General features: G+C 36.1%; 2 protein-coding genes across 4 annotated transcripts in view; one reads left to right on the top strand and one right to left on the bottom strand.

The window, feature by feature from the left end:
- Positions 1-27,685, top strand: part of LOC124296738 (tetraspanin-5) — an 89,808-nt gene that overhangs the window by 20,997 nt on the left and 41,126 nt on the right. The window lies entirely within an intron of this gene.
- On the bottom strand, positions 2,385-4,964 carry LOC124296735 (SET and MYND domain-containing protein 4-like). The gene is made up of 6 exons (XM_046747053.1): positions 4,453-4,964; positions 3,554-4,288; positions 3,235-3,476; positions 2,949-3,104; positions 2,540-2,845; positions 2,385-2,447 (listed from the first exon to the last, which is right to left on the bottom strand). Exons 1-6 carry the CDS (start codon positions 4,724-4,726, stop codon positions 2,397-2,399), a joined length of 1,764 nt encoding a protein of 587 aa, XP_046603009.1. The 5' UTR covers positions 4,727-4,964; the 3' UTR covers positions 2,385-2,396.

Below are 27,685 nucleotides of genomic sequence, written 5' to 3' on the forward strand. Positions count from 1 at the left end.
GGATGAAAATTTGTCAATTGATTGCAAGTTGCGTCGATTCGACGTCTACGAGTCCTCGAATTTATGGTCGAGAAGTGAAACAATACGTGTAACATTAATTTCGTAGATGAACGAAAGGAAAAGAAATTTGTTTACATTCAAATAAATTAACTTTGATTCTATACATACTTATAACGGTTGATTTTGTCTTTTTTACGTCAATAAATAAGTATTGAAGTTTTTGGTTGATAGCTGATATGGGCGCCTATTATTCAGAAAAAGAATGAAAATTTTTTCAAAAAAATGTGATGTACTTTATCGTTATTAACGTTATCAGGAGCAGTATAATGAGAGCGTGATGGGAGATTAAGTTTGGGGTTTGATACGAGAAAGTTTATACGAAAAATATTCGTTTTTAAACTCTTCTTTTTTTATCATTTCTTTTACATTTGCAGTTTATTATTAGTTATTATTTTTTAATAAAAGTGATTTTGATGCGAAACTAAAGTTTGTTTAATTGTTATTTACAATAAATGTTTGAGAAAATGAGCAATTTTTCTTAAAATCCGAAATTTCATTCTGGTTTTTACAACAACAAACTTTATCGATTAAAACTATTTTTTTTTCTATTAATTACGTGGAAGAAATCAAAATTTGACATCTATAATCCAGACTGAAAATTCGCGTTGACCGGTGTCATTCAATACATACGCATATCGACATTTGAATCTTGACCGAACATATGAATCAATCTTCCGTATCGAAAGTAAGGAGATGAGAAAACTTTTTTCAATCATTGAAATTAACTGAAATATTTTACCTCGAGATTTATCAACGTGTTTGCCTGTGAATTGTGGAAAAATTGAACCGTCGAATTTCTCGTCTCGACCTTTGCGTAAACCGGAGATGGATTTTCAATCTGATCTAGATTTGAATAAATCCTTTTTTCTCTTCGACTTTTATACTCGACGATTCTATATTAGGTACGCATTATGTATTCAGCTATATGTATATAACATAGGTACCTATGGGTATGTACATACCATGTATAATTTAGGCTGGAATCACTGATTCTTCGCTTTCGCGAGGTGGAACGAATTCGAAAAAATTCAATTTTTACAGAGGTTTTCTGCCGGTGAAAAAAGCTTTCCATTAACCCTCCTTGTCATGTCGGCTCGAGTGAAAATTCTCAAGAGAAATATGCATATTCGGTTCAGCGAGCGAGTTTCGCCGGCAGATATCGTCGCCGAAAAAATTTGAACAAAGGTCGATTTTCCTCGTATTTATTGGTAGGTGTAATAATAAAGAAGGGATCATTTTCATATTCCGGAAGGTGAGATGCTTTGTCAATTTCCGATTTATCGGTGTACGATATAATTACGCATTTATTGCATTCTTCGATTACACGCGTTTATGTATCGTCGTGAAATTTGAAACAAAAGGGTCGCCCGTATACTACGGATGATAATACGAGCAATTTTCGGGAAATGAGGAAATCACTATGGGTAAAGGGAGAAATTCACTTCCTGGAAGGTTTATCGAGGGTTATAAAGGTTTTCGGGTATCACCCTCTCTCATTCGGGTCGACGGGGAAAAGATATTGGAGAAATAAAAGTGCGAAAGGATCTAAGTTGGCTTGCTTCCTATAAATACGGTCAGTAAAACGCGCGAAGGGTTTATGGTTGTAGTCTTTATTCTCGATTTGTCACTTATTTCCAAAAAGTAAAATATTACAGAGAATATTTTTGAGTTATCGATATACGATTTTGTTATTCACTTCCACAAATAAAATGGTAAGAAACATAAACGTTACAAATTCGCGTGTAAACGCTTCTACGTCACTGAATGTAGAGAGGATAAAATTGTGTGAATAAAAAGTTTGCGAATAACTTTGATAAGGTAATATTCTTTCGGCACAAACTTCGAGCAGTCGTGTGAATATCGCGAGATTCAAATAAAATCAAGAATCGTAAAGGGAAATCTCTAATCGTAATATGAACAATACGATATGAAAAGTGACAAGGAAAACTGGATTTACAGTACGAATTGTTCATACAATTATTCTTATTTCATTTGATCACTCGATTTCACACTTTGTAGCTGATTTGAAGACACAGAGACGGTAAGAAAAAATATTAAAAATGAATTGTTGCATCTTAAAGTTATGCAAGATTTTCACAATAAATCATAAAACAGAACAATGGTATATTGTAAATAGACAAAATGATGATATATTTATAACAGTTGATTTCCTTTTTAGTTTCTGTCGTGGCCTTACTTTTCAGGCTTTTTTTCTCTTTCGCATAATTACGGCATATTGCAAATTGACAAAATGGTGATATATTAACAACAGTTGATTTCCGTTTTAGATTCTGTCATGGCCTGACTTTTCATGCTTTTTTTTGTCTTTCGAAAAATTACGGCATATTTTCAAATACGCCAAGCATGTACAAGTTCATGTGACCAATCTGTAAGAAGGGCACAGATTGAAATTGAAAGATCTATAGAATAATTATAATTTTATTACTCATGCGTGCTTCGATTCATTTGTTAAACTCACCGCAATGTCAAATCGCTGTTCGTATCCCTCAGTCAGGAGGATTTTTACGACCTGTGTTTGTAGAGTGAAAGGTTGCTGGCTCCTGCGGACAATATTTAGCAGTTTCCACAGTGCCTCAATGTTGAAAGGGTTCTTTTCCAAAATTACGAGTAATCTCTTATCTATTTTAATATTTGGCTGTCTTTCGATTGGGTACGAGAATGATTTATCACACTTGCTGCAGTTGCGCCTACACTGCACCAATCGTCCGGATTTGCTTGACATTTCTTGGAACGTGTAGTGCAATTGCTGGTAGTCATGAAGTATCTGAAATTATGGAAAATTTTTAATATTTGTTGGAAATTAGTGAGAGGTTGGTGGCGTTGAATTTAACAGTTTTAGGAAAGTCTTGAGGTTACAAAAATTTTACCTCATCTCCAGGTCTTATGAATAGCGACGCACGTATTACAATTCTTCCCTTTTTGTCGAGGTATGTTATAGTATTATTAACACACGCATGTTGGACTAGCCCGAGTATCGGGAATGCAGCACGCGCTTTAATTCTCTTTTCTCCATGGTACATGATCTGTAATTATTGTATTAACAATAAGAATCATTGTGATCCTTATCAGTTGAAATGGTAGAATTAACCGTAGATTTGTGATATTTCTTCCAATAGAATTTCGTATCTCGATTTAGGAACGAAGTATATTCACCCCAAAATGATTCCATGGCCAAATCTTGTTAATTTTGGTCATTATATCTGCGACAACTGGAAGGTCACTATTTTTCTGAAGAAAGTTGGTATGATTCTTGAGCAATGTTGCGATGTAAGCCGCTTCGAATAATGAAATATAATTGTGTTTTGCTTTAGAATTTTTATTTCTTAGCATGTTCAGAAACGCTTGCCGTGAATTTGGAGTAAACTGTTCGTCGGTAAATTCAAGTTTTTCAGAATCTGAGAAAACGAAACATTTCAGTCATGAGTTTAAGGTGTATTATCATGAAGGTCAAGTATCCTCGAAGCTGAATTACCTGAATTATCATCAATTTCTTTAAGATCATCCAGTATGGCTTTCAAGTTAGCGCCTTGTTTGGTAAAAATATTCAAACACCTCAGTTGGTAAAGTAGCGCTCTCAAATCCATCGGAAAAGACGCAGCCAGAGTGGATTGTATTTTACATTCTATGCGATGATACTTCTCGTACGCCCTGATACGGCATTCAGTCGAGCAGTAGACATCCTCGCAGCAATAATCGCAGGGAATGAGGCACAAGGACGGCTTTAAACAATCATGACAATAAGTCGGATCTTGGTCGTATTCCGCCACGGCCAACTGCCTCTTTGCGATAATCAGAACATCGCCTGGATCGAAATCCGTTTTTGCCACAAGCTTCAACCCCTCTTGACAAGTTTGAACAATGTCGATTGCCTTGCTAATTTCTGGCAACTTAGCATTTGGCCCGTAAGCGAGTTGCAGCTCGTCTTCAATCGCTTCGACTTTGTCTTCCGCACAAGAGTTATTCATATTCTTTTCAGCCTCTTCTTTGCGGGTAATTATTTTCTGTCTCAAATCATCTGGGTAAGGAAGGTCGAGGGCTCTTTCTATGTCGGAGATGCATTCCGCGTACGCTTTCAACCGGTACAAGGCTGCTGATCGGTTGGCATACGTCATTGCGATGCACTCTGTGTTTGGCGGTGCCGTCATCAGACTGCGAGTGTACGATACCACGGCGTCTCGATACCTCCCAGACGCGAAGTCGTAGTTCGCTACAGGTTTATAAGATAGAAAAATTCGTTAACTGTGAATAGAATAGAATAGAATAAAATATTTATTTATCCATAGCGATATTGGATAATAATACAAACGTCGTCAATAGAAAAATAAAACAGAAAGATACATGGAGAATGTTAGAAACGAGATGAATAATTACCTTCATCCCGAAATGTGTCGCCGAGAAATTCGCATTTTTTTAATTCGTCGAGCTCGGGGGGAAGAATTTCAAACACCGCGAGGAAGTCCGTGATCGTATAATCCTGGTTTTTGCCCGGTCGAATTTCTTTCAGCGTACTGTAGAAGTCGTACCAGTAATCGAGAAATTGCATGGAGTCATCTATGTGGGACGACTTCGGGAGGAATGGAATGTTGAAAAATTCTTTGAAAATTTTCGCGGATACTTCTTGCCTTGCTCTGGTCGCTTTTGCCATGTTGTGGTGGAATGGGGGATTCCCCGCTTCTTACAATGAATATTTTTATAGCTAGCGCTTCGCTGCCCGATTTCTGGATTACAATGTGGAAGTTTTCAACTGTAAAAACGAATCTCGCCGCCTGATTATACCTTTTCTTTACTTAGCGCACAAGATCACTTCCGAGCATCTCGAATAAACCAAGCCGATGATAAATGTCTTGTCAGTCTCAACTGTTGATCCGTCAACACGTAATTACCAATGGGAAACATTCGGATTTCAAATATATCCAAGTGCGTTTCTTATTGGTCATGCAAAATCTTGCCTATCAACGAGCGTTCTGAAACGTGCGCAAGTCGCGTATAAAGCTTAGACGCTGTCTCTTTCTACTATCTTTCTACGGGCGCGCTAGACAAAGAGAGGAACTAATCTCTAAGCCGTTTTAAACTTACACAAAAGGATATACCAGGCTTCCTTTATGTTTATATGTTCCAAGGTCAAAAGAGGTCTAATCGCAATAGCTATGATGAGAGAAAAAAAAAAAAAAAAGGAAAAATAAGAAGAGGTCTAGTCGAGTTACGTTTTGGAACACGCATCCGATCCCAGTATTGACACACTTCGTGCTCGCAGCTCGATCGGTAACTGTGTTCGCTAATCGTCATTTCTGTTGCTCATATGGTCGGTACGTATCTCGAATATGATATTGCAGTGCCCTGCAATCAATTCTCAAATTACACTTCGAATTCGATAAAGTACAATTGAACACGAGTAGAGAGTAAAATTCTGCTGATAAGCGTTTTTTTTAACACCATCGTTTGTAACTATTTTTTATCTTTATACACTAAAACTTTACGTGGGTATAATATTTGTTGTTGGTATAAAAAGGGATAAATACAGTACATAGTTGCATTGTAATTTGTAACCAACTACGAAGAAAATTTTAGCCGTTTTGCACAAGACTCTACCAACTTTAATAAACGGGCTTTTAAAGAACTCTGATTTATAAAGCTTGCGGGCTCCGTGCCGAGCTTACATTATGTCTTACGTTGTTCGCCTTCCGTGCCCCGCGCGATTTATCTTCCACGGAGATACGGGCTCGTTTTTTGCTTTCAAGTTTGGCGTGAAATGCGTAATTTTGAATATCCTTATTATGTGTCGGTGTGTATTATCGTATACAGCGCGATGCGACGCTGAGAAAAATACGACGTCTCGCCTGGCTGACGATTTTGATTGCGACAGTTGCGGTGAATATAAGCGAAAAATGGCAAATTGAATTTATGATTTAAAGAAAATAAATAAATACGTGAAAGTCATGTTTTACACACGTATATTCGTATCCGTATCATCCTCGCTGCAGCACGTCTTGAAATTGAATCCTTAGCCTTCTTGCGCGACAGATCCAATTTGAATTCTGAAGTGAACGAATGTTCTACGCTGCTTTTCCCCTTTCGCGAAATTAGAAATTGAATTAAGAAAGGTGAGGGCACGGCTGCTCAGACGATTCGATATATACGTATATATTATAATAAAATTGAAAATTTCGTTTCTATCTCTTCTATCTCGCTACGCGGCCTTATTCTCAAGGTAACGATTTTTGATTTCACAGCTTCCCTTCCATTATCACGCCTTGCGACCGGATTATTCATATAATACTTTTTAAAAAAACGGAGACAAGCTAGTAAATATTCTTGCGAGTTCTGCTACGCGGCAATATTCCACCTACATTTATTATACGTATTATTTCATTATTCATTCCTATAATATTCGATTCAGCAGCGAAGTGCGAACTGGTATAAAACTTTATTACGAACTAAGTTATTTTAGCTATATATGTATATGAAATCTTTCTCTGCTATACAATGAAAAACTTTCAATGATCCGCTTCAATTCGACGTAGCGACGTCATTTTAACATTAATGCTTCTGAGCTCAAAATAATCGATGCATCGATTATTGGCAGTGTAAAAAAATAATCGAAGACGATTGAATCGGTACAAATTAACGGACTAATCGATTGTTTCGTATTTTTTTGAAACGGTGCAGTTGAAAAAAAAATATCTTTCGAGTAAAAACAAAACCGATTGTGAGAAGAAATAATAGAGTCAGTTGATTAATCTAGTTTGAAAAATAATCGATTATACTCGATTAATCGGGAAAAGATGATGTATTATTTTTGGCAATTCTTACCAGGCAGATGCGCAGTAAAAAGAAAAATTATATTTACCTCATATTATGACACTTTCTTCGAAATTTGTCGAGTAGCTCGTACTGCGTTACGTCTGAGAGCAAGATACGAAAAACGGTTCTTTTTCCTGTCCCTTATCTCCCTTCTCATTCTTTTCTCTTTTCCTCTCTCTCTCTCTCTCTCTCTCTCTGTCTCTCTCTCTTTCTCTTCTGCTGAGGTAGGCTATGGTATTAAGCAGGATTTAAACTTGCACCCCCAACCTTTTTCCCTTCCCGAACGCATTTGTCAAGCTGACAAAAATTCGACTAGTCTTCCTCTTAACCGCGTCAACCGGAGATGGATCTTCGATCCGGTTACAGATTTGAATAAATTCCTTCTCGCTTCTATATACTACCTGTCCTTACATGTATTATACATATACACACACACATATATATATATATATGTCCATAGTGTCCCAGAGTTCTCTGGAAAACCTTGCGGGAAATTACCGATTCTCTTTCGCGAGATAAAACGAGTTTCAAGAGGCAAGAGGTGAAAAAGATTAGAGAGAGAAAGAAAGAGAGAGAGAGAGAGAAAGGAAAAAAAATTGGAATTCTAAGATTGGAATGGTAATATAACTCTGTATGGAAAATATCTTCCGGCAGAATTTATGAGGAAAGAAAAAAAAATTGAATCATGATAATGACGATGATAAAAATGTTCACCGTATATTTGAAGGTGAATTTTCGCTTGAGCTTTATTGACTGCGGGATATCGGTTTTTTTTATAAATTTTGTGATTTGTCGTTTGATTTATTTTGGACCAAAAACTATCTATCAATCTTGAAAAAAAAAATAGCCATACTTCCAGTATTTATTGTTTGATGTTAGATGTTTTTATTAAATATTTTCCCGGCAAGGTCGGAAAAATAGAATAAGAGAAAAACAGAGGTATAATATTGTACGGTAATTAATTTCGAACGATCGATTTTTGCGATATTTCACCCTGCTCGCTGCCCAAAAATTGATCAGGATAACGTAACGAAACCTCAGGCTAAAATATCCACATTATTTGGCAATTTAAAAATCACTTTTAAGAAGTTGGATTTTTACAATTAAAGTACATCTTTTGTTTATAATGGTTTACTAACTCTCGGACATTTCCAGAGATGCGAAGTAACAATTTTTCTTAAAAATGCATTATTACCGTGACGTTACTAAGTTCATCCTCGTACAAAAATGGTGGAGGATAGATAAAATTTTTTTTCATATCAAACGCTTGGTGAAAATTTAATTCCCTCCCTGTCTCTAATTAGCGTTCGTTAAGCTCTACGAAGAACGCGCTTTCCACAATTTATTTTACAATATTCATAATACGTGGAAAAGATTTTTCTGCAACCGGCTGATAACGGTAATTGTTATACGTAAATCTATGTAAATTTTACATAGAACATGTGTGTATGTGTGTGTAAATATGTATGTACACAGTTAAATAGTATATTCTGCAAAAATTTAAAGAACGCGTAGACGATTCGAGCCAATTATCATACTTCATTTTTTTCAAATCTCTACGTATCATTTGAGAATTTCTTTTCTTTTCATTTTTCTTCACGAACCCTCTTTAGTCTTGTATTATTCACTTAATTATGTAATTAGCCCGGTGCTCTCGGTTTCGCTGCGACGCCAGATCTTAAGGAGTTACCCTCAGCTAATTTGGAGACAAATGTTTAATTTTACCCTAAGAAAATAGTACTTTTATTCACGTATATAAGCACGGTTTTTTTCTTAAACATTGATATTTTAATCACGATCCATATTACTTCGTATTACATATGGGGAATTCCATGCGAATTCGACCAACGTCTGACCCTCACTATTTTCGATTATGTTGAAAAATATTTCTGCAATTGGATGAATTGGAAAAATATCGAGTCGTCAAATATTTGAAACAGAACAAACAATTTCTGAGAATTTTTCACAATTTTACAAATATCTTTCCCGAATTCAATTTCAATATTTACAAATAATTATGCAGCTGAATAAAAAATTTTAAAAAATTCGGGGTCTGTTTCAGAGTTCCGAAAATTGCAAAAAAAAAAAAAAAAAATTTTTAAACAAAATTAGAAATGGAGAGGTTCAAACAGACGAACATTATTAATAAATGATACAGGAATGAACAGGTTATTTATATTTCAAGTTTAGTATCGTTTGAGATCCTTCTTCGCGAACCGCCGAATGTATACTTTAGAAAATTACACAAAAAAAAAACCAAGTTCAACGCACGTGATAATCGAACACACGATCAACGATCGTGCCAAGCTTGGCCCAGCAGCGTTATTTCCGCTCGTAAAATTGTGATCTCGAATCTGTTCTGACTCGATTAAAAAATCTCTATTCACCCTTTCGCAGTGGTTCTGTAGCGCGTGTTACATACATACGTATAATGAAATCGAGTATTTGAACGAAGGGGGGGAATCAATTAATTTGGCATTCGTGTTTCGAGGAGGAAAATATACACACATTCGGCTAGGCGGCGCGCGGCGGTTTTACTACCGGAAATGAGCGAATGATTCGCATGGGGTTACGTATCGTTGTGTCTGTGCTTATGTACCTCGTATATACGTATACATACATATATATATACATTTACGTATATACCAAGAGTACGGATGAATGCGGAGAGCGGATATTGCGTCCGACAAACTCAACTGATTCCAGTATGCAGTTTCGCTTGTTGCACGATGTTCACATGTGTCGTCACATATGCCGTAGGTGCGGTACACGCGTATCGCGCATTGGACTTGTACGTGACTCTATTTCTATTAACACACGCGTTGGATACTCGCGGTGATGTCGAAGCAGGCGGTATGGCCGAGTGGTTGACTTCAGAGCACGTATCGTGTCCTCTTTAATAAAATCACACGGTGGTGTGGACGGGAGTGCGGAACCGGGCATTGACAAAGAGACACGGGGCGCCGCTTCTCTCTCGTAAAGCTCTTGTATCGCGTACGTATCACTTTCGTTCTAACAACAAGCAACCGTGCTATCGATGCTCGTCCTCGTATTATCGACCCAACACCCCAAGTTTTGCATATCGTCGAGCTGATAATTACAAAATAAAACCTCAAAATGAATCTAGAATCGATTCTCCGATTGCTACGAGTCCGGGATACTTTTAAGTTCCCGTTTTTTTTTTTTTTTTCTCTAGTTGATAAATGGACGGAGATGGATTTTGAGACGTGTTCGTGTATATTGGGGTGTTTCGGAAAAAAAATTCATCATTCTTGGATCTTGATGATTTTTTAAAATTGACGATGAACAAAAAAAAAAAACAGAAGATGCGAAAATAGCCCAAATCATGAAACTGAAACGGCAGCTTGACGCGAATCGTCTTACATATATGTACACACATGTTTGCGTACAAGGTATACGTGTAATATCTGTACATACATACGTGGTAATAAACGGGAACGGTGTGGCGGTATGACACAGGTATAGATATTCCGTGTAAGGCCCTTAACCTCATAAATACAGAAGCCATAACACGCACGTCTAAGGAGCGAAGAGGGTGGAGGAAAGTGCAGGACGGGTGGATGGGTGCCCTTCCATATGTATGTATGTATGTGTGTGTATGTGTGTGTAGGGAGGCTGGGAGAAGGTGTTGCATAATATACAGACTATGCCTTGTAGGTAGACAGAGGTACCTGAACTTCCGCTCCCGGCGAATGTCCATGCATATTGGAACGGTTCGTTTTATGCGAGGGACTCTTCGAGCCTCCGTGTCTCCCTACCTTCGACCCACATCCTCATCCTCCACCTTCCCGCCTCCATTTTCCACTCTCTAGTAGTATTCTGAAATTTGGTAAACCGTTAACAAAGCGTTGAGCAAAAATCTGATTTTCTAAATTAAACTCTTTCAGTTGTATGATATAAATGTGCGAAATAGTGACATTTTTTTTTTTTTTGTAACAACGATTTTCTCGAGATATGTACTGCGTATTAAATAATTGTAAAGTAGGTGTATGAAATGAGGGTGAAATTTTCTGACAAATCGATTGCCGCTATTTGTTTTGCAGAATTGTTCTTCACACCGAGGGAAAAAATGCAAATTTTGCGAAAAAAAAAAGAAAGATATCATTTCTGAAACGTGTTTGAAACATCTCAAAATTGTCCGAAAAGTTTTTCTTTACTCAAATAAAGGCATTTTGAGTTAATATTTTTATTTTAAAGCGAACGGGTTAATGTTATCGACTTTGGCCTCGTTTATTATATTTATATATATATATATACGTCATGACGGAAATTATGCCTCTGATATTACTAAAAGATTGCAACCTCGCCAATTAATTATCCGCATGCAATTATTAGCGAAGGATGAAATAAAAGAGAAATGTTTTCTAATATTTGGCAAGAAGAGATAAGAGAAAAAAAATTATCTCAAAAATTAACCTCTCACATTATTATTAATTGTTTTTGCCGATATTTGTTCATCTTATATGTTATATAATACCGAAATTTCCATTTATCTGTTTCAGGTAAGTTTCGTCACCTTTTCCTTCTTCTTCTTCCGCTTCACTTGAACAGATTTTCAACGAGATCTGCGGGAAGTACTTTAAATTTGGGGACATTTTACCGACGTTGAACAACTATATTCCACCTTTGCATTATGTATACACCGATTCTGTCCCGTCCGAAACTCGTGAAAAGGTTTTACAGGTATAAAGGTTGTACGTATATACAATATTCATTATACATGCATGATATACGTATATAACTGCGTTAAAAGTTTTTCAAACCGTAGGTACTTTAATCCAATTTACCGAAACTTTTAGAACGTGCCTATCACATAATTTCCTGTACTTTTACACCGCTCCAATTCCATTCTGTTCACAGTTAAAAATTACTGTATGGAACTTTCCACACTGTATTGAAAGTTTAATTCGAATACGGAACAGTGAAATCACCATACGTTCAAGTACCATAAATTTATTACACTATTTAGAAAATTCAAATTACCTTCTTCTGTTTTTCTTATAAATTTTGGTAAAATCAAACATTCTTATCGTAAATTTAAGACAAATAGATGGTAATTTACGTCGCTACACCGAATTTTTAAATTTGCAACCCGATTTCGTAATTTGACTGTTCTTTTGCACCCTAAATGTTTAGTGAATTCAGAATCATGTTTAACAGTGTTTGTTAAACAACCGATGCGACTGTTTAAGACTTGAACCCCAAGTTTTGCGTTACTGAAATTATTTCCTTTTTTCTTTTCACATTTTTTTCTTCTCATTCCCACCAATTTTAGGCACCATTTCCCTTAACAGTACGTGTGCACGAATAGTTTGCGGCATGGAATAATTAACGTTATAACTTCTTACGCGAGTGTGTTTCTCTTGCGTGTGTGTGTGTGTGTGTGTGTGTGTGTGTGTGTTTGTAGTGTTAATTAAGAAACTCTCCTTAACCCCGACGCTTAACCGTATACATATATATACTCCATAAGGTATGAATATCCACAGCTATGATTTAAAGACCGAAAAACTTATATGGATATTATGTAACTTAAATTCAATCTTCGTCGCGCACCGCAAGCTTTTGCTACGGTGTAGTCGATTCGACTTGTACAACTTGCACCATAAATAACACTAATAGCGATCAATTGAATCGTTGTTGCGGTTGCATTCAAATTTGACTGGATAATTTACATGCCGAAATCGATTTTTATACTTGATCGATTAAAAGAAACAACGATGATGACGATGATGTTGTAACGATTGAAGAATTTCAATCAGAGGTGAGAAAAATTAGCGGTTGATGTCGTTTTGAGCTTTTTCCTTTTTCTTTTTTTATTTCACCAAATGCGGTCGCGCTATTTTAACAATTTTCGGGATATTTGCGACACGCTCGTCCGCTTTCGTACGAATTTTTTTCTCCTTACATTTTTCTCACCTTTACACACAGTCCGTACGTACGTATATAACGTCGATGTTTATCGAGCCCGTAACCGTGACGCGGGTCAGTCATGCGATTCCTTGATTTACTCTCGCCTTGACCCTGCAGTCCGATTATTCCACATTTTTTAATCTATTACGCGGAAAGGCTTGTTCGTTACACATCAATATTAATGGACTACTATCGAATCACTGCAATTAATGTAAAAAAAAAAAGAAAAGAAAAACAATTCTTGTAGTACTTTGATTTGTAATTTTTTATTTCTTTTCATTTTTTGTTTGTTTTTCTTCTGCATCGTAATTAGTATCAAATGTAGGCTGCACACAACTCGTCTCATTAATCCTGTTAAACATTTGTCCGCAAACAGTCGACTCGTTTATCATCCATGTGAAATACAGATTACGGAATATACTCCGGGTTATGTTTATTTGTAAACCCTTTGAAATTATCCGGACTTTGCGGCAAAGATTCTCAAACGGTTATTTAAACTCGTACCGTTTTTCGAGCTGTCTTTTTTTTTGTTTTTTTTTTTCTTTTTTATTCTCACACACGTATACGTATACATGAATAATCGTATGTATGCGACTGCCTTACACTCGACTCTGACGGCATATTTCCGCACGCTGCAAAGCTGCTCCAGACTCCGTAACCACGCATACCGTTTGCGGTTTTGCGGAGCTTGTTATTACCGAGCTTCCATGCTCTGCATACTCAAGCTTGAAAGGATACGCGCAGGCGAAACGTGGGATGCGGTTCATGCTGCAGTTGAATGTCTACGTGCAATGCCGGGTCACTGGTTTCTGACCCCCTTTCGGACGATGAGCGTCGCGACGCTAAAGAGCCGATAAACCAGACTCGAAGTTACAGAGTTTAAAGCTATATTCCATTTACGTTGTACACGTGATCGATAATCAAAGGGTTTTTATTTGAGACACACGGCCGCGGGTCGTGACGTGGGGGGTGAAATTACAATTGTTATTTTTTACAATAACGGGATGTTTTGGTGAAAAATAATTTGCACCGAGAAAAATTTCATTTGTTACGGTAACTAGAAAAATTCGAGCCTTTTTCACAGAGCCTTTCTTTTAACCTGAAAAACTTTTTGGGCAGTGTCACGGTGAAAAATCGCAATAATTTTTTTCTCAAACACCCTTAAATACTGTAATATATCATAAAAGGCTAATGCAAGTTTGTTTGTTGTTATGTTTGTGACCTCAAAAGTCATTGTCAGGGATTATACGACCAATTTACATGAATTTTTCATCGATCTATTCCTCGCGTCTTCCGGAGTAACGTATAAGCTGCACAAGTTATGCAATATCTAAATTCTTCGTTTAAGTTGATAAATGATATAATGCAGGTATACATGTATTACATATATTCAATACCTTATATTCGTTTGGCAAGTTTTTTTTCACACATTTCCCGTTAGATTTGTTTGCGAACACGCAAATCTGCTCGCCTTTGCAATTTATTATGTAACAAGTTACAGATCGACGCGTGAAAATTACTGACGATTTTTTTTTCTTCTTCTCTTTCTAATTTTATTCTACATTTCTCTCGTACTTCTTCAGACCTGAAAGCTGCCAGCGGCAGTAATAACATCATAAAATTTCTCGTTTTTCGTACAGACGTTTCTTTTTTCGAATTTACATCTTTATTACGAAATCGCGAGACAAATTGTTTTACCTATGCCTGGATTGAATATATCGTTATGTTGTTTTTCCACTTTTCTTTTCTTCGTGCGTTACAACGTTTCTGTTATTCTTGAAAAAAATAATAATTACGGATCTGGGATTAGAGTATTCTACAGTTTTAATCTTTATTGGACATGGAATTGTATTACTTGTTATCACAATTTTGCATTATTATCTTTATTCTAATTTAAATTTGTTTATTTTAGAAAAACATGCTTGTAAATTATTTTAACCAACAGGGTCCTGAGGCATTTGTCAAGGTTGTTGTTTTTGCCATATACATATATATGTATACATACATTTGACGTTATTATCGTAGGTACGTATACGCGACTTTCTTATCAACGGCATCTTATCTAAACTCTGCAGGCTAATTCCTTTGGATTTTGCGACAATCCGTTTTCTCCTAACCCGGTTTCAGTTTTGTTCTGTTTTGGGGATTTCGTTTCTTGTATTCTTTATTTTTTTCGTTCTTTTTCTGTCCTCTCGTCTGTTTTCCGTTTCTCTTTTCTTATCAGCTCTATAGCACCCGCAACCTCGTTGTTTCCTTTAACAGGTATACACCTACATCACCGTTTTCCTTGTTTTACGTACAATTATTTTCAAAAGGATAAGACGATGCGAAGATGCTGACGAGGCGGAAATCTTTAGGCACAAAGAAAAATACGATGCCATTTACTTCTTTGATTGATTTAAAATAATTTATCATCCGTGAATTTGTATATATATATATATGTATATACATTCTAAAAGTTAAATTTGCTTACAGAATTTGAAAAATGATAAAAAAAAAAAAAAAACTTGGAAAAATATTCAAAGTCAAGAGAGAGTTTGTTATTTATACATTACATACGTAATAATATGCAACGATGAGACCAGAATAATATTAATATCACCAACAGCAAGGCCTCAAGTGAGACCTGGTTTTTTTCCCCTCATTTATAGCCTCGCGTGTTGTACGTTTTATGTTTTATGTACAATGTGCATATAGGTATAATTTGGAGAACCCGAGGCAATTTTTTAATTGGTTATCGGAAAAATCTAAACGACGACAAAGGCTGGTATCGAGGTATTTATACACGTTTGAAACGTGGTGGCGAACTCGTGTATACGACGCCGAAGATACGCACGCGTGTATTATGTCACGCATAAACTATTGTACGCAGGTTATTAAAACTTACAATTTATAGATAATTTTATATAACCTATACTTACCCGTTCATTTTCAGGCTCAATTTATACACGCATATAGCAATTAAGCAGAGACGTATTTTTTCAACTTACTGCAACATATCATTTTCCGCACGATCTATGTTTTTATTTACTTATTTATTTATTTATTTATCTTCTAATTCAAACTGTATTGGATTAAATATCCGATATATCCTGCATCCTGTTTAACCCTTTCATGCGTACATTTTTCCTTACATGGGATCCACTTGAAAGTCGAAAATTCAGAATGGTGAATCCAATATGACGGGCAAACAAAAACGACAAGAAAATTTTTTTGCTGTTTATTAAGCTTGATTAGATTAGCAGGCAATGCTTTTTTTTCGTGGAAAAGTAAAAATTTCAACCATTTGCTTACATGTGCTATTTTTGCAATAATTAAAGAAATTTTATATTTTCTTTGACTTGGAAATATTTCAGGGACTGCGTGGAACTGAAAAACCCGAGAATTATTACGAAAAAAAGTAGTTTGATAAATGAAGAGCTAGAAAAAAAAAAAAATGGAGGGACGCTAAGCATCTCGCGTGAATTAAATAATGAAGATGATCAATTCTAAAATCTGTAACACAAAAATGTATGATGTAATAAATGTGTATATATATATATATATATATATGACTTGGAAAATAATGTCAGTGTTTTTTGGAAATTATGTTTAGTCGCAAGAGCTTGTTTAAAAATTTTTCATCTCCGATGGTGGAATATATGAATAGGTACGTATATGTGTAGCCATCCTACCATATGCGATACAATTTTCCGGGTCGAGAGTTTCAGGTAATTTGAAAGTTTTATGACATCGAACCTATCGCGCCTAGTTCCGCTTTACACGTTACGTTGCTTTGCTGGTTTGGGTTTGGGCTGTGCTTGGGATAGCATGGATGTGCATTTGCCCCGTAGGCAAAGCTATATATATATATATATATATATATATATATGTATATGTTGAAAACCAAACATACGAAATCAGTGAAAATAATTGGAGTAAACTTTTTTCACTCATCTCTCTGTGTGAAAATTTTTGTATTTTATTTGTTAATTACTTTTTTTTCCTCTCTCAGTTTTTCTTAAAGGGTGGAATTTTATTTGCATAGGACTTTTGCAACGGTGTTATATATACGGTTTTGCGAATTATAATTACAGGTAGTTTTATACTTACAGATATGAATATTATGCGAAATATTGAAAGAAACTCCATTCGAGCGATTGTTCAGAGCAGAGTTGTAGAGATATTCGAAAATTTAATGACGACGAATTCGAATGCGATTCTCGTTTATTTCATCCTGTTAAATGTATAATACATCGAATATATATGTAAACAGGAAATGGATGAATGGATGAAAGATTCATTTGCAGGAGCTGCTTGAACAATGAATTTGTCTTGTCAGGAGTTCTTGACGGGTTTTAATTAGAGTTAACTTCGCTTCACTAAACACGTCTCGTTATGTTAGTCGAGTATTAATTCCACCCTTGCCTAAGCATCGAAATTACTTACAAAACGACAGGCGGTATATAATTTTACCGAATTGAAAAACTCGCATTGTAACCAAGAGTTATGTAAGAAAATTGTTTCGTTTCAAAATTACATTACCGTGAGCAAAAAAAAAAAAAATAGATTTTATCGAATAATAAATCGAATAAAATAATTACTTCTTTCACCCTGGATATGGGTATAAAATTTATTTTACATATTCGACACGCATTGTTTTCAGACTTTCATTTTCTCACACGTCGTTAATCGGATTTGAAACATCTTTAAACGAACAGACGAATAGCGATTCACTTTACGTTACGTGCCTGTAAATTTGTCGAGTATAAAAATATTACAGTACAACGATGATGATAATGAGGGATAAAAAGAAAACAAAAAAAAAAAAAAAAATTGCAATCTATTTGGCGGATACGGCGACCCTTTCTGCAAATATTGACCGAACGAACTCTGCTTACATACCTTCCTATCGCCCGACCAATCGTAATTAAGTTGAAAACCCTCCGCCTGGTCGCCTTCAATTTGTTATTGACCGAGTCCTGTGTGTACAGCATGCATGTATGGATGTACGTACGTGTGGATGGGAGGCGTAAAACGAAACTGGGTGAATCTAGGTATAAGTGAACTCAGTGACAACCCTATAAATCGATAACCAGCTACCTTCAATTCCCTCCTCTTATACTTTGGTCGTACAAACAATTTGAGCGCCACTCTCCCTACCATTTTTATTTACTTATTTTTTTTACTTTTCTTGTTTTTTCCTCCCTCCGCTTCAATGTATCGGAAATTTACCTACAACATTGTGTAGGTTGGGTATACGTACATTTTGGATGCAATATGGATTATTGAAGGCAACGCCGGTAACCGAGCCTGAAACAGTGTGAGGAAATTTTGGTATGAAATAATAAAAATAAAGCGGGAGGAAACGTTGGTGGAGAAGAAAGGTGAGCGAGAGAAAAATTTTTGGGGACATTTGTTGGATTTTTATCGCCTCCCGTTAACCGAGGTAGAAACTGGAGGGAAAAGAGAGAAATTTTAAGGTTCGCTAAACAGTTGACGACCCTTTTTGCACCATTTAATTTTTTCTTGTCGGTTTTTTTTTTCTTTTTTATTCGTTTACGTTTGTTTCCTTCTCTTCTCTTCCTTCATATTTTCCCGCCCTCCCTCCCTCATTCCCTCTCGTTCTCTCTCTCTCTCTCTTACTCTCTTTTATTATCACGTAACCTTGCACCGAAACATTTCCCCTTTGCTTGGTATTTTTACGAAGGTAGAAACGAACTTTTGCAAACAATAAATATATAATTATAATGATTTTGCATGGTAGAGAGAACGAAGAATTGAAACAAAAATGATTGAATTACATGTATACGAAAATGAAAGGATCTGCAGGATCTGAAATGAGTTTTATATAAAATTGCGTGCTACGTAGGCAGCAGGTGAAGTTAAATAAGGTATACAGCCTTTAAAACATTTTATCCCTTGTTCCTCCGACCTCCGTTATGAAACGTATAATAATCATTTACCCGCGCACGAGTATTTCAGAAGCGATATTTGCCTCGGCTCTCGTTTATAAATAATATTGCCGCGGGAGGGAATTTTGCGGGGTTTCTTTTTTTTAATTTTGTTTGCCTGTCTGTTGCTGTTGTTTTTTTTTTTTTTTTTTTTTTTTTTTTTTACCTTCTTTTCAGCAATTCTTACCTTCATTCGGGTTAAATATTTAAACAACGCTACAACGGTTAGAACTTCGCAGTTAGATGGGTGGTGTGAAAAAACTCTTGTGACGATTTTTTATTAATTAAGCGTTGAGTTCTTTTTTTTTTTATTTTTCTCGTATCTTTTCTTTTTGCAAGCCAATTATCGTTTCTCACTTTGTTTTCCCCCTTGATTTTTAATTTTCGTTTCCAACGTTTTCTTTATGTTACAGTTCGTGTGGCTGAGGAAAGTTCTTTTCTTTTTTTTTTTTTTTATTTTCAATCTTATCGCACCGCACTTTTATCCTCGTGGTAAATGACTTATCACGATCGTTGGGCGAAAAGGTTTTTCAGGAAATTTGCAACAACAGCGAATTGATCAACGCGGTTTTGTAGTGTCAGTTATCAACTTGCGGAATATTAAACGATGAGTATTTCCGCCACGTTTCTTACTAATATTAATATTTAAAATATGATCATAAGGTATGATAAAAAAATTCTCTTGAGACACGTGAACTCGAAGAATTTACACGAATTTCTTAACTGTACAGACGAATTGTCTGCAATAAAAAACTAAATCCAACCGTACGTCCGAAATTGATTGTTTGCTAAAATAATTGAAATCTTAAGAGACGTTATTCCGAATTGAGTATTTTCGATATCTCACATCACAACTGCAAGCGGGATTATATAATAATTGTAACGATCATTAACGCGGGCGTTTCTACAACGAAACTGTAATTTTGAATTGCGAATAATTCCTGCCGCGTATAGGGAATGAATTATCACATTAGAATTTACCCCACATACAATATATATATATATATCGTATTTCTTATGGCACGGCGATTTGGCATCGTTCCTTTTTCTCTTTTTTTCTTTCTCTCTCTCTCCCTCTCTTTCTTCGTCTCTCATTTTTCTCGGTCGGTCCATTTACGTCCTCGAACCCTTCGTTCCTCTCCCCCTTTCACCTCACCCCCGTTAACCCCGTAGCAGCTCCAGAAACCCCACGAGCAACCAATATTTCATCTCTCTGTCCCCCCCTCCCTCCTCCCCCCCGTTTTTCGGCACAAATCTCGCTCCGTTATATAAAACGTGTAACATACACCGTCATACGAAACGCAGGGGCTGATTTTTCACCTATGGGAATAATTTCCCTCACGCTTTGTTCGTAAAAAAAAAAAAAAAAGAGAGTGAAAAAAATATATATATTCCCACGTATCATTGCCGTTTGAAACTAAGGATAAATTGTTTTTTATTCGCCATTAAAATTACGTAAAAATGAAAATTACTTCGATATTTTGTCGCGCGTAGAGATGAAAACGATGACGAAACACTCTCTCTTTGGGAGTTTAGGGAGGAAGTTTTGGTAACCATTAGACGAATCCTCCCTTAAATTTCATTCTATAAATAGTTGTCCCCTTTTGCCTCGATGCTACTATAAACATACGTATCTGTATAAAACTCCCTCGAGATATTTTCGAGCAAATGGAGTTTCGTGGGCGGTATAACGGCTCTTCGAGACATTATACGTGTGTGTTATACGTACGTGCATTGATACACAAGTTCTATGCAACATCATACCTGTGTGTGTAACGTGAAAATGTCCTGCGACCCAATTGTTACCTCAAAGTAGTTTCAAATTTCATAATACGTACATATACATGTCGAGTCGAGACTCCGTGGAAATACAATTTCACGCAATTTGAATATTATATGCGAAGTGTAAATCGATATTCGCATTTGTAACCTATCAGTTCCAATAATTTCAACTTTGGGCGAACGAAAAAAAGGAAGAAAATAAAAACGAAGTGAAAAAATTCAACACTCATCCAAGCTTCGATACGTGTAACGATCGGGGAAAAAAAAACAAAAAAAAAAAAACTGATAACAATAACAATTTCGAACGCCAAATTGCTGAGACGAAGAACGAAGGACGAAGAACGAAGCACGTATCTATAGGCAGAGAAACTAATCGGAACTTGCAAAGCTGACAAAAGCTCCTTCGTAATGGATTTTATCGTAATTTTAATAATTCACCGTACAGACGCGATATAGATTGTTATTATCATCGTCGTTGTTGTTTTTGTTGTTGCAATGTGGTATAGGCGTAGGCTAATAGTGTATAACATAAAATTTTGTACCTACGGGATCTCGGATGTAAATAAAATCATTGGTAAACATCGGTTCGTGATATTATAACGCGACTGAGATCTGGGAAACTCATTTTTCTTTTACGCAGACCATTTACCCGTGTACACGTATGTGTTGAATTGAAAATTACGTACGTACAGAACAAAGTGGGAATCTTTGAAACGCGTAGCTAGCAGAAGAACAAAGACAGGTTTCCGACAAAACGAAGATGAAAAAAACAAAGAAAAGAATAACGGAGCAGGTGGTTTTTATGGATGAAATAAATATGTTGAGTCTTTGAAAAATTGGTTTCCTTCGCATTTTTAGCCTGCCTAAAATTTGTTGCAAATTTATTACAACCTCGTCGTTGCACGTATAATCTGAGATTAATATCCATCGGCGCGTACGCGATACGGATGCATGGTGTAGGCGTGCATTTAATATCACTGTACGATATGCGGTGTAACGCGCTTAACGTGTCTCGGACCACGTGTTTTCTCACGAGTCAAATAACTCGGCACGTATGCAGGTCGTAGGAGTTCTCCAATTTATGCCAAGAGCTTGTTCACGAGAGAGGGAGAGCAAGTGTAACTTTGTGTGTACTCGCCTCAAAGGACTTCGGCTATACGTACTTGCTAGATCCAAGAAATGCCGACGCGCTTATTCTCGTCCTCGAAGAGGACGCCGCTTTTCTTCGTCCTATAAACACGTTTATACCTGCACACGCTGGTCCAATAAAAAGAGTTGCTGTGCGAAAAAAGAAATTTATAAATCATGTACAGTGTGATATGTAATGTGTAATATCTGCAGACATTTGATCTTTTGCATGTCAAAGGTACGAGGGCGTTTATTATGTAACGATACTTGATGATTTATACCCTATAAATGAATAATAATGATAATAATGAGAAGAAAATCGTTGGAAATTTTTTATGGGAAAAACAAAACACGTTGCAAAAATTTATTATTTAAAATTCAATCTTTTACTTATGGCAATATGCAATTCGGAGTATGTATGTACAACTTGGTGTTTTACAGTGTGGAGGAAAATTTTTTTACTCATCTTTCGTGCCTCCCGTCTGAAATTGATTTTCTTCTTTCGTGTTTGCCCTTTTGTCCCGATTTCGTGAAAAGCCTTTTTTCTCTTCTACCCTGTAAACTAACTTTCTCACCGTTCACTTCTACTTTGAGCACAGCCCTTTGAGTACCCTTTGTAATAAAGCTCTTAACCTCGAACGTAAGTATATATAAGACTCCCTCTCGATAACTCGTGTTTTTTTCTTTTTTTTTTTCTTTTTCTTTCTTTATTACTTCGCTTCGATTCATTCGACTCCGTCTCTCTCCCTTTCTCTAGTCGCCCGTCTCTTTAAGATAAATTTACGTATATAGCCTGATAAAACGAAAAGCAATGAGTGTAAGATAACAATCGTTGAAAATATAAGTACTTGTGAGAAATTTTGCATGAAAAACAAATATATGTATATAGCAACCTTATTTTAAAGATTCAATATCGTCGTACGGTCAATTTTCTTTCTTTTTTTTTTCTCACACAATTTCAGCAGAATTTAATGCTCGACTTTTTTAGTTAAACAAGACTTTAACGTCTTAAATTTTCGCAACAGTTGCGAGAAAATCTAGTGAGAGTGATCGTGATGAGAAAGAACAGTAACGGATACTAGAATTTCTGGTAACAGCTAGAAAACTAATTTTCATTTTCTACCCAGAACTATACATTTTCGATTGTGGTAAAAAATGAAAATAGTTATGGACGGAGCGGTAACTGGAACTAAAAATTTCTCTCAGTGGAGCAAAAGTTTTTAACACTGTTGAGCGATGCCCACTGTGCTAAAAATAATCGATGTATCAATTAATCGAGTCTAAAAAAATAATCGAACATGGCAAACTTCGTAGATTTCAGTATGTGGTCTTAATGGCGGAAACTTTTTTGATAATTTATAGTTTCATTCAAAATATTATTCGATATCATGTAAATATATTCATTCATCTTTCACTTGTTACATCAAATAGGTACTCGCTAAGTAAGACAATGATAACGATTGATACTTTGATCGTATAAATTGACATCGTATCGCGTGGTTAATGGGAGTAAAAAAAGAAAAACCTATCGTGAGGAAAAGTAATCGAGACGGTCGATTAATCGAGCTTGAAAAATAATCCGTCATACGCGATTAATCGGGTAGAAGTAATCGGTTATTTTTGGTCATTTTTGTTGTACACAATATCCGATCGTATCATATTGTGTACCTAAATAGACAGGAATTGTGCGCATCCGTCGGATGCACGTTATTCACTCTCTGCCTCTATAATAATTAATCATAAAGGACATCGTTGCCTAATTTGCATGTGATAAAATCGTTAAATCGCAATATTATAATCCACCAGTGGTGCGGAATTATAATGTATAACCGTATAACCCGTTCGCATATGGAGCATTCCACGAAGTATCGGTCAGGATTGAAAATTCATATTTCCGATTTGATCCAAATTTTTTTCGGCTAAAGCACTGGTCGAAAAACAAAGTCCTGACTTTTTTTGAAATTTTTTCAATCATCCGTGTCCGAGGTATTGCTATTTGGAAATCGCCCATTTTCTGAGATCTATAAAAATTTAAATAACTCTAGAAAAATGTGACAACATTTTACATCCCATATTTAAAGATTGAGATCTCGTCACAGCAAAAGTTGGATCTCGAAAATAATGAAAATGTCAACAATTACTTCTGTAATGCATTTCTCATATGAAAATGTACCAGAAAGTTTCTTATAATGAAAAAAGAATATGAACATGTGAAAAATGCATTCAACAAGTAATGTTTTTTTAAATTCTCGGTAATTTCGAAATCCGACTTTTGAGCTACAAAAAAAATTTGTCGCATCTTCCCAAAATTTTTCGACTTTTGTCGGTATTTAGAAAATGTGTGATACCGAAATAGCAGTAGGTATCTCGGACACGAATTATTAAAGAAAAATTGAGCAAAAATCAGGGCTTTATTTTTCGACCAGTAATTTTGTGGAAAAAAATTTGTATTAAATCGATAATGTTAATTTCCGATCCTGATTGATACTTGGTGGAATGCCCCATACGTATACCTACGTATTAATACTACTGCCCAGTGTCTATGGAACGCGTTCGAATTTGTTGCCAACGAAATATATATATATATGTGTGTGTGTGTGTAAAAATATATATCATCAGCTCGAACAGTCTCTTAAATTTTTGCCTAATGTCATGAAATATTCATGACGCGTCACGGCAGACACGATATGCGTGTGCATTTGTGTCAGCGTCGTTGGGGATTTGCGTTACGCCCCGTGTATGGTATCGTAGAGGAGGACTTTATACCTACATACCTACATACCTATAACCAACCTACCCAACCGTCGTCCAGCTTGCCGGATATCAAAGCAATAAATCATCCTGTATCGCCGTGGCGTGGCTGCAGGTATGACACACGTACGACATACATCCACGCATACGGAAGCGGGTAAGGGACATCCGTAGGACCGACGGGACGAGGGTATTAAACGATTAGTTGCGGTTGGTATGACTCGTATGGATGGCCCAGATTATTCGGATAGACTGCAATTACCGGCCCTCATCGACGAATCTTTTAACCCACTTGAGTCATAGCGGTATGGTGTACTTACCGCCTATTTCATACATGTACATTTTTTTCATATTTAGACATCTGCGAAAACATATTTCTTTAAGGTTTTTGTTTTTTTTTTTTGATAGTTCTGATGGTATATCAATAGGTTTACAATACTCGAGAGTAGTTGTTCCGATATAATGTAAGTTATTGTTGTTAGAAAGAAATAATATAAGGAATAATTCATTTCCGAGATGCGTGTTTTAAATTATAAGTATATGGGTTCGCTGATTATGATACGAATTTGAAATCTGATTTTGAAAATTGAAACAAAATTGAAACCACAAACCTATAATAAGCTGTCCAGTTGACTTACGTTGTTGTTATCAATAAACACCTGAATGAAAATACTAATAAAATTGAAAATGGCGAAAATTATAAACTATTAATTCAGTTATTATCGCCTCAATTAACGCTGCGTACGATGAAAAAATTTGATAATAAAATTGACCAACGATTGATCTTTTGCTATATCGTCGTAATTTCCCATCGATGCGTTTGTACGACAACACGTGCACGTATGTATAATTTCAAATAAAAAATGTGACGGTCTATTTATTCCAAGTTTTTTCTATTTTTCTTTTTTTTCTCACTTTTCACCTCGCCGAAATATCCGAGGTGAATTGGAGAATTGACGCGTGTACAAAGGTGGAAATTCTCGCCTGTACTGCCTCCAATCAGATTTCATCCTCGCAATCAGCTCTCGACTCTGTGTATTTTTCAAATCAACTTATACTGCACAAATATGAGAGGAGGTTGTGTTATTATATATGTACATACATATAACAAGGCGCGCTCCGAGAGTTTCAAGCATACTGCAGCTTCCGTTTATCCAGGCGCGAATAACTTGCGTACACCCTTAAATACTAAATGCATCGCGATTTTTATTGCACACACACAATATGTGTACATATAAATATATACATATATATATATATATACATTTATATTATATATCCTCCGTTTGAATTCTCGTCGAATAAATCCGCTTCTAAAAGAAAAAGAACCTAACCATGGTGCCCAGCGGTCCTGGAAGTTTCCTTGAATATTTTATGTGTCCTGTAAATATTGTATTTCGCATGTCCTTGAATAACCTGAAAACGTCCTGGAAAAGTTCCTTGAATTTGTTGCGGATTTTTATCGGACACCGTGCAGCTATACGGGAAAAAAGCTTGGCGGCAACATTGACGAAGATAAAATTATTATTCACGTCAACATGACGTCATGATCCTGATTATCGTTAATCGATGCGATGCGATGGTATAACGAATTTCAACGCCGCGTGTACAAACCATCTCCAGCAATAATTTGCGGAGGATATACCGCAGCTGGGAGAACTTATAGCCGGTATATAATATACCTGCGTATAATGTATAACCGGATGCGGAAAAGCGCTGAGCTTGCGACGATATTATCGTCTCCCGTCCCCCGTCGGCCATTGGCTTTGGCCTGACTTAATCTTCGGTACTTTATCTCCCGGCATACCTACCCTCTCATTCTTCTCTCACTCTCCCTCCCTCTCTCTCTCTCTCTTTTTCTGATTCGCCCCTTTCCTCCTTCACCTTCTAATTTCCACGTCTACGGTGCCACAATGCCGGCCTCTCTTTCTCTCCCTGGGAAGCTTTTAAAATTGTAAGGAGGACGAATTGTTCATTGTCAGTTGGGGTCAAGTTCGTTATCCTCGTTATCCTCGTTATCCTCGTTATCCCTTTAAGCGACGTTGAATGCAATTTTCATTATCTTTGTTAACTGGGTAAAACGAACGGACCTTCGTAGCCGGATTTTCGAATCGTCGTTGGTTTCCAGTGATCCCGTCAATGCCGATGGATATGGATTATAAAAGAGACCCGTCCGCGTTTCGGGGATCCACGGAATTTTATACGGTCCGCTGTTGTTCGACAAATTGACATGATTTATCTTTGGAGAAATTTATTCAACCCCACTTTGAAAATTCCTCAAACTGACTTGTCTGTAAAGGTTAAACTCATACTTTTGTTGGATGAAATTTATATGTGACCTATTATTGGAGCTTTACGAATGTTTTCATTGGTCGTTCTGCTTGCAATTGACTTTATAACTATTTACGTGAATTGAGGTTGCTTCTCTTTTCAGAACTATTGTAACTTTTGCAAATTTCTTATTACACGAACTCATATATATATATATACACACAGATATTCATCAAAGTATTAGTATATATACGTTTAACTGGTTGTTCAAAACGCATTTATGCCCAAAGTTGAAAAACCTTGAGTCGACCTTGAAAAAAGAAGATCCTCAAAGTTTCAATGCTCTATTTTACTTGATCTTTATGAATGTTATAACTATTCAAGGAAAATCAATAAATCTGAGGTTGAAAACACGTTTTGCGCAAACATTTTCAATTTTTCAAATAAATATATCCTACTAATTAGTCGATAAAAAATTTTTAAGAAAAATAAAAAAGTAGAGATCATCGGCACCTCTTAATACTGAGATAGAGCATTGAAACTTTGAGGATCTTCTTTTTGCAAGGTTAATTTGAAATCTTTCAACTATACGCATATGTATATGTGTATGTAATATACCTATGAGGAATATCCTGACGTATAATAAATTTGCACCTCGGAACTTGACGGCCCATATAAAAATTGGCACACGGTCAATTGAGTTCCGTCCTCGTGCAGTAAACGCCGCTGCACCTGATATGCATACGTAATGCATATTCCACGAGAGTAAAGAAAAAAGATGTAGAAAAAAGAAAAAAAAAACAAATCCGAATCACGCATGGAAATTTGAAACGCCGTGAGTATTTAATTAAAACGAACGAGACCGTATCAATTAATTGTGACTTTGAAGAGACTTTGAAATTTTTCGAAGTCTCGTTTTATACTTGACAGTAAGATGTAACGCTTCGAATTGATGCGATAATCAAATTTTAACCTGAGAATGCGAACGAAGAGTAAAGTAGTAAGAC

The sequence above is a fragment of the Neodiprion virginianus genome, chromosome 1 (assembly GCF_021901495.1).
Source record: "Neodiprion virginianus isolate iyNeoVirg1 chromosome 1, iyNeoVirg1.1, whole genome shotgun sequence".
Lineage (NCBI taxonomy): Eukaryota > Metazoa > Arthropoda > Insecta > Hymenoptera > Diprionidae > Neodiprion > Neodiprion virginianus.